The sequence below is a fragment of the Diplotaxodon limnothrissa genome, linkage group LG3 (genome assembly GCF_057381915.1).
Source record: "Diplotaxodon limnothrissa isolate DT_005_m linkage group LG3, D_limnothrissa_male_GT1.1, whole genome shotgun sequence".
Taxonomy (NCBI): domain Eukaryota; kingdom Metazoa; phylum Chordata; class Actinopteri; order Cichliformes; family Cichlidae; genus Diplotaxodon; species Diplotaxodon limnothrissa.
In genome coordinates this window covers 8,384,348-8,392,676 of record NC_140598.1, presented here as the reverse complement: position 1 = coordinate 8,392,676, position 8,329 = coordinate 8,384,348, and the positions used below count along the sequence as shown (strand labels likewise).

Sequence of the window (8,329 nt, the reverse complement as noted above, 5' to 3'; positions counted from 1 at the left end):
AAACAGCAGAAACACAGACATGTTTACTGGAACATTTCCTATTGCCAGCTTTATGGAAAAGTGGGTTTAAACACTTTTCTATGTTTTATTTTGTTTATTTATGGATTTATTGTGAAAGGAATTTCAAAGGTTTAATTTGACCTTTCCCCTGTTTTTCATACAGACTGGAGACGAATGGATGGTGCTTTCTTTGTTTGTCTAAAGATAATGAATAAAACTCTACAGACATCTTAAACCACCCTCCTTTCTATATATTTTGTTATATAAATGGAAAGTATATAAGACACAAACTGAGCTTATATGATACTAAGGACCCTGGAGGTCAGTCCACCTTTATAATTCAGCACAGCCTGGAGTCTCTTAGTCAAGCTTGTTTGTGTTTTCTGTGAGGAAGTTTTCAGCAGCAGCTCTTTTCTTGGATGTTGGTTCCCTTTGTTTCCATCCTCTGTTAAGATGTTTCAGTAATGTTGAGGTCTGGGGAGGCCAATCCATGGCTGACGTCCTGTGATGCTGCATTAGCAGTTTGTTCATAGTGAAAAATGAAGCCACTGCCAATCAGACATTTGCACAGTGGATCAACTTCTGATGGTACTGTCCTGAATTCCACACCTATAATATGTTTGCACATACTGATGAATATGTGCAGCTGATTTTCAGTCCAGTTCCTGTGTGACAGACGCCAGTCTTTCTGCCTGTGTCCTTCCTTAACAATAGAGCCATCCTTCCACTGAGACTGTTTCTGATGAGGCTTCACTGAGCAGTAGATGGATCCCTCAGCTCATCTAATCGTCCTATTTCTAACACATGACTGTCAGAAACTGTTAATCTGCTGCAGCTCTTTAACTCCTCCACTTCTTTTTTTGTAATCTCTTAGTTTCCTCATCTTTTAAGGTGGCACTGCACACCAGATCCAAAGTCAACATGCTGTTATATAATGGAGTTGAACCTGTAATGGAGTTTGATTTAAACCAATCAGCAATTAAGTGAATGATGATGAGCAAAGATGGTGGAGGTGGTGGATGAAGACCCGGACAGCTGTGGTTGGCTCCTCGTATAGAGCAGAGTGAGGTTGTGTTTGCACATTATTATAAAACCATGTTCACCATATATTTTAGCTGCAGACAATAACATGATTTCTTTGCTGTGGTGATTTTATTCCACTTTGGTAAAATGGAAAACCATCATTTCTTGCTGTAATTCACACATTATTCCAAGAGCCTCAACACAAGCCTTGTAGTCCGACCATATATAGACAAATCAATAGTTGTGTTTGTAACAGCTCACGAACATGAATCGTTCCACATTACTTTGAAATCATTGTAAACTAAACTGGAATAAATGAGTGTTTATATATAGTTTTGTCTCAGCTGTTCATACACAGCAAATCCAGCATGTCCAAATTAACACTGTCGGATTTGATTTCAACACTATTAAAGTGTCTATATGGGTCCACACCAGAGAGTGTTAATTTAACTCTTTTTGGAGAGTTGGTACGTTAACTCTGATTTAGTGTTAAACACCAAATCTGTCTGGAGTTGATAATTTAACACTTGGTGTTAAGAGTTTATATATTAACTCTCAAAGAGTATTTTAGTTTAACTACGTAAGAGTTATCTTCTAATTCATTCTAAAAAGCGGGAATTTTACTGTTCTGAACTTCTAGAAATTTCTTTTGGAAATAAACATTTACTAAAAAGATGCAATGGTTTTTGAAAAACATTTATTCTGAACTGTGCACCACAATTTCAAAACATTTTCTGAAAGATGTAACAGTATACATGTTCTCACTTTCATTAGAATTTTGTTTATCAAAAGGTCTGACATGGTAAATGCAAATAACAGCATTCTCAACACTTATTTCTTCAATACAATATGCATGTCCTTCATTCATCACTTTGTGGAACTTCAACGCACTTCTGCTCTCCCCCATATTCCATCTTCACAAGCATATCCTGTGCGGAGATCGAATAAAAATTAGTTGACACTAATTAATGGCACAAATAATCCAGTAAACAATTGCAGCACAGTAAAAAAAAAGGAATCCTCTTTGAGCCATTACTTGTGTAAAGTATTTTCCCAAAAGACAAGGACACAGGCAACAGGTAATACTGAACTAAATGTAAAACCTCAACCTTTTTCATTTTTACCTAAACCGTGTGCACAAAACTCTGGAGGGATCTAAATGCTAACGTAGAATCCAGTCAGGACGTCAGCTACTGCTGTTTGCTCGTTTTTTTTTTATGGGCGATCGTTTTCAGGCTTCAAGTAGCACCATTATACCAACATTTCACATTCTAGACATTGTTTTAGGTGTATTTGACCAAAAGTTTGACTGAAAATTCACATGCAAGCTTTTTTTCAAGGCTGTGGTATTTGCCCGCAAACAATACCTTTCAGCTAGCTAAAACAGAATATTATGCTATCAGCGAGCAACATGGCTAATGCCTTTCACACAGCTTTGTCTCAACTCCAAAGAGCCACAGAAGTAAAAGCTAATAATAATTGAAACAATCTTTGAAAAAATGACTTACCAAGCATGGCAAACAACTCAAATATGTAGAGCAAAATGTTCTGAAACGGCTTCACTTCAGCTTCGATTGGAGCCGTGCTGGGGGCGGAGTCTGTGAATTTACTCTGTTGGTGTCATAGCCCCTCTAGGAGTTCAGAGTTAAGAGGTCAAGAGTTAATGTTTCCATTTTAACACCTCCAGATTTGACAGAGAAACACTCATTTTTAACACTCGATTTTAACTACTATCATTTTACACCTCAGAGTTACATTAAAAGAATGTGACTCTACTTAGAGTAAAATTAACTCTACTTTTGCAAGGAGACTATTAACACCAAAAAATTTAACACTTTTGAATTTGCTGTGTACACAGTGTTTCAGTTCTTATCAGAGTCCCACCGTCTCACTGTGGTGAACCTTTAGCTCTGTTGTAAGTGTGTTGTTAGACCAGGTTTCCCTCATTTAAAAATAATCTCTCATTAGAAATGGACATGATGTCTAAGACATAGAAATGCTTATTATGGGTTCACTTGATGTCACTGAAAAGATGCACATGGGTAACATGCAGGCCATCCAGCTCCGAGGTTTATCTCCTCACCTCGAGTCTGCGACACTCTCTCCGTGTCCTCTCAGATAAGGGCGCGCACATTTCTGCACGATCTTCTAAATTACAAAGAGCGATTCACAAAACAGAAGCTCACAAAACACTCATCACAAACCAAAAATGGCTCCACTGAGCGTCAAACTGTCACCAGAATTTACTGATAATCTAAAGACTCACAGAACTCATTTTGTCTCATTGTGTCTTAGTTTGAGACATAAGTGCATGATCATAATACTGTGTAGTTAGATGAGACAGAGCTGATGCTTGCTCTTAATTATCCTCTTCATGTTTCCCGAGCCTCAGCAGTGGAAGCTACCATGGATAGAAAGACTATGACTCATCTTAAATCTCAAATCTTTGTCTCCAAAGAGCTGCTGATGTGTCCGATATGATCCACAAGCTTAAACTAGGATTATAAGTGTGTGCAGTGATGTGTGTGAAACCTCTGAGGACTCACACGTGTGTGCTTCAGCCCACACACACATATGAAGCACTGCGACCTCACACAGAAGTATTTTACACATCCAACCTGAATCCTGATCATTTCTACAGTTTATTAAGTTCAGCTTCACCTGAACATCAGTGAGGAAGCTGCTCTGACTCCATCACAGCTCACAGCTGTTGGAATGAGTCAAACAATGAAGAAGGTTCAGAAACAGCTGATGATTTTACAGAAACATGATGCAAACATGAGGATGGACACATGATTTTTTATTAACAGACACTGTTTATGTTTCACTGTGCATGACGTCATCAACACTGACACCAGGGGGCGCTCATCACCAGCCTGAGGAAGTGTGATAATGGGGGGAGACGCAGTGTTGTGTGTACTGCAGTCGGACAGAAGGAAAAACTTCCTCCTGAAAACATTTTCATCCTTCCCAAAAGTGTTTGAGTCAAATGTTACAAATATATAAATACAATAAAACACAGGGTCTTACATAAAATTAGTGATGCAGTTGTGCACTGAGCACCTTTCCAATGTTCCTTCCTCAGATGAGTCCAGCTGCTGAACACATTAACATCTGTATGTAAATGTAGCCGAGAACCAACCTGAGCACTGCTGGGAAAATACAAAGGCAACCATCAAAGTGCTGTATTATCTTATTTATTCTGAATGTTGACTTAGATCCACACCACGATTTATGAAACTATAGAACTAAAATAACAACAATCGTCTGCTTCTTTAAAATTTCTTTCATTACATCAAACCAGTGAAAACTGAGAAAAACAAAGAGCTGTTAGCATGTTTAGACCAACTTTGAGACAGAGACTGTAAAGTTCTGCACTTTAAATCCTGCCTGTGTTCCTGCAAATGATTCACACTGAAAGTATCTTAGTTTAGTATTGAGTGAGCCACAAAGCAGCCTGATAGCTTTAAAACAGTAAAAGTAAATGAAATTGACAGTTTCAGTGTAGCTGGATCTATTATTGGGGGGTCATGGCCCCCGTAACCCCGCCTGGTCCTGAGGTCAAATCCACCATCTTTGTTTCAGAGCTTCATGTTCTCCCGTGTTTGTGTGCGTCCTCTCCGGTACTCCGGCTTCCTCCCACAGTCCAAACACATGCAGTTAGTGGGGTCAGGTTAGCTGTGAGTGGTTGTGTCTCTGTGTTATTCCACCTTAATCAATGACTTCCTGTTAGCATGAAGTGCTTCTGTAGGACTGATGTCATTTTCATGGTTGGATCATTTAAATGAAGCTGGACTCAGATGCAGTAAATAAGCTGATTGATCATTAATGAATAAAGCTGGTCAAACACATCACGTGGACACATGTGATTGTGTGTTGTAGTATTGATCCCAATGCTGGTATCAGTCCTGGATCAATAACACTGGATGGATGCGTTCAGCATGGAGCCCCTGAGCTGTGTTACAGACAAACATGGAAACTGACAGGTCTGTGTCATTCACAGTCTGTAACACTTCTAAACAACAGAGGCTGACCCAAGTGCCTCAGAGCCAGGCACGCTCACATCACAGCTCTCTAAATAAGCCAGTTTCAAAATAAGAGCTGAAAGCGGTGTTTGCTTGTGTTAGCTTATTATTGTGGAGACTAACATTCAGTGATCATGTGTTCAGACTCATAATGATTTCTCTCAGAAATCCTGATCTTTGTATTTACTGTGTGTTGGATCAATAACTGAGATTCATGGTATCACACAGCTGTGCTGCTGCTGATGTCAGCACATCTGGAACAATAATAATAATAATGGATACTTTATTGATCCCCATGGGGAAATTACTTGTTTTTCTCTGCATTTGACCCATTCACTCAGTGAAGCAGTGGGCAGCCCACTAAGCAGGCGCCCGGGGAGCAGTGTGTAGGGACGGTACCTTGCTCAGGGGTACCTCAGGGTAGCCGTTAAGTGGATTCGAACCGCCGGCCTTCCGATCATGGGGCGACCACTTTACCTACTGAGCTATCCCTGCCCAAATACGAGGTATCTGCTACCAGACTGAGCAGGACGTGAGACCTGTGGACTGTTTAAAGCTGTCCCTCCACAGCTCACTCAGACCTGATCCACACCTCAGTGATATTCTCTGACTTCCTCAGTAGAGACAGAAACCATTCAGATCTGGGACCATCAGCTGACTGATGATGTCACACAGACTGTGTTTTTCAGGAACAGTGATTCTGATGTGAGCCTGCTAGCTGACAGCAGACCTGATGAAAGCACATGTTCACATCTGTGAGGACAGACTGGACTCTTTGACTGCACCTTGGTTCTCCTCAGAGGTCTGTACAGGAGCATGTCCACCCCCACTGAAGATCTCAGTCACTGTGAAACATAGAAAGCTGCTTGTGTGGCCTCTGCCTCACATGTAGATACAGCTACAGGTTTCTCTGTCAGTCAGACTGAAACAGTGTCCTGATGCTGCATCATTCAGCTCTGTGCCCCAGTCAGCATCACTGGGAGCTACCAGTGTTTCTGCCCTTTTCCTGTAACACTACACTCAGCACAGGCTCAGCTGGTATCCAGTGTTGGACTTTGGCTTCAGCTGCTGTGATAGATCCTCTAACATAGATCAGCTCTGCTACATGTTGTTAGATAAGTGCAGCTGCTGTCATGTCCTGATGTTTCTCTGGCTCAGCAGCTTCTCCATCAGAGGTTCACATGGAGCTGATCCAGTATCTCCAGTAACTGTGTTCTGTGCCTCACTGGTTCATCCTTCTGTCTGTGTGACGTCAGTCAGATGTTGAAGTTAAACTCTGTAATCTTCACTGTGTCACAGAGTTCAGTGAGTCCCGTTATTCACAGTATCAATCAGATCATCAGAGAACAGCTGATCAGCAATCAGTGGTGCCAACAGCGCCTCCTGTGGTGAGAGGATGCAATAATGCAATGTAGCATTTTTCCACTCAACACTTGCAGTCATGGAAACTGTCTGTTGGATCTGTGTGACGTTGCTTTCTTGGTTAGAGTTCCTCACAAATGTCCAGATGATTCTTCTAATGAGGCGTCGACCATGTTTGCAGCTCTTTGGAAGAAAACGTCGCCCTTTGCCATCCTTACTTTTCTTTGACTTCTTCAAATGCAGCTGAACTCCAGCTGGTATTTTCTTGGACTTTGCAGCTGTTTCTGGTCATCAGTTCATTCCTGCAAACCTCTGAAGCTGAACAACAATGATGCTGCATTGCTGGCTGATCCCAAAAGGTTGATTCTGTTCATCTGGACGTTTTCAGAAACGTTTGCTCACTGATCAGGTGACTTCTTCAGTCTCAGCTGACTGCAGCTTTACAAGCTTACAAACAGCACATTTGCACAATGACTGAAAGCAGCAGCACCTGATATATATGATACTAATATAATACATATACATATATAATCCATACTAATGATGAAGGAACTGAGCTCACAGTCCATTGTTCATTCAGTGAACTACTCAGTTTATTTTGGGCCTCAGAAATGCTCACTCTGTTTGTACATCACTGTCAGCAATAGACTCATTCTGCTGTGTGGACAGGAACACATGTGACATCACTTCCTGTTTGTTTGTGACTGAAGAAGTTTACAAGGAATCATTTAGAAGAGTTTCAAACATCAACTGATTGAATCCATGAATCTGAAAACGTGTTTGTGAGTGAACGAGACAGACATGTACAGACTGAACTATCTGTTCAACAGTCAGAGTGTTTCTGTAACAGGAGACACTCTTTACACTCCACTCAGCACAGGGACACTGAGCCACCAGGAGGCCAGAACATAAACCCAGGATAAAGAGTTTGAGTGAATGTGGTGTTGAAGGTGTGGAGGTGGATCAGAGTGTCAGAGGAGACTCTGTAGAAGGACAGAGTGCCAGCAGGACAGTCCACATACACTGCTGCTCTGTTAGAGACAGAGGAGGAGGAGGAGGAGGAGGAGGAGATGGATGTTACTCTGTTATTGTGCCTGACAAACTCAGGACCATCATCAGAGCAGCTCAGACTCCAGGACTGATCATTGTATCCAAACACACAGTCATCACTGTCTCTTTTCCTTCTGATGCTTCTGTAACTCACTGATATATAAACGTCTCCTCTCCACTCGACCTCCCAGTAACAGCGACCAGTCAGACCATTTCTACACAGCAGCTGTTCATAAACATCAAATCTGTCTGGATGATCAGGATATGACTGAACCTCCTCCACACGTGTCACCTTCCTGTTGTTGTCAGACAGTTGGAGCTTTGTGTTCACTGTGTTTGTGTCGATTGTGAGTTGACAGGAATCTGATGGAGAGAACAAACACAATCCAGCTGCAGTTATTGATCCATCATCTGTTCATTGATTGACACTTTGATGATGACTCCTGACATGATGAAGATGGTTGAATGTGTGCTGCTTTGTTTTCATGAATCCCATTAAAAACACACTTACACTTCCTCAGACCTGGTCTCAACCATCGGACTCCAGCAGGCTCCACCCTGAAAGGAGGAGGGGGGTCAGAGCAGCACAGTCAGCATGCACACATGGACATTACATGGCTCTCACACACACACTGTTACACACTGAGCTCAAAGCTCGGCTCCACTGTTTTATTCAAAGAAATCTACATTTATTTATCAGCACATTTAAAAACAGCTTGAGCCAAAGTGCTGCACAGAGTAGAGAGAAAATAGGAAACATACACAGTAATGACTATAAAGACTGGTCAGGATTGAAAGCTACAGAGTACAAATGTGTTTCCAACCGGCTTTTAAAAATGTCCAGTGTTGGTGACGACCTGATGTGAAGG

At 41.5% G+C, this 8,329-nt stretch overlaps 1 protein-coding gene across 1 annotated transcript; it reads right to left on the bottom strand.

Moving 5' to 3' along the window:
* Nucleotides 1-7,281: 7,281 nt before the first annotated feature.
* Nucleotides 7,282-8,041, bottom strand: LOC146634368 (stonustoxin subunit alpha-like; the record flags this gene model as incomplete). The annotated part of the gene is made up of 2 exons (XM_085349420.1): nt 7,282-7,823; nt 7,972-8,041. Coding segments are annotated over 2 exons (612 nt in total), but the record flags the coding sequence as incomplete, so codon positions are not given.
* Between the last annotated feature and the right edge of the window lie 288 nt (nt 8,042-8,329).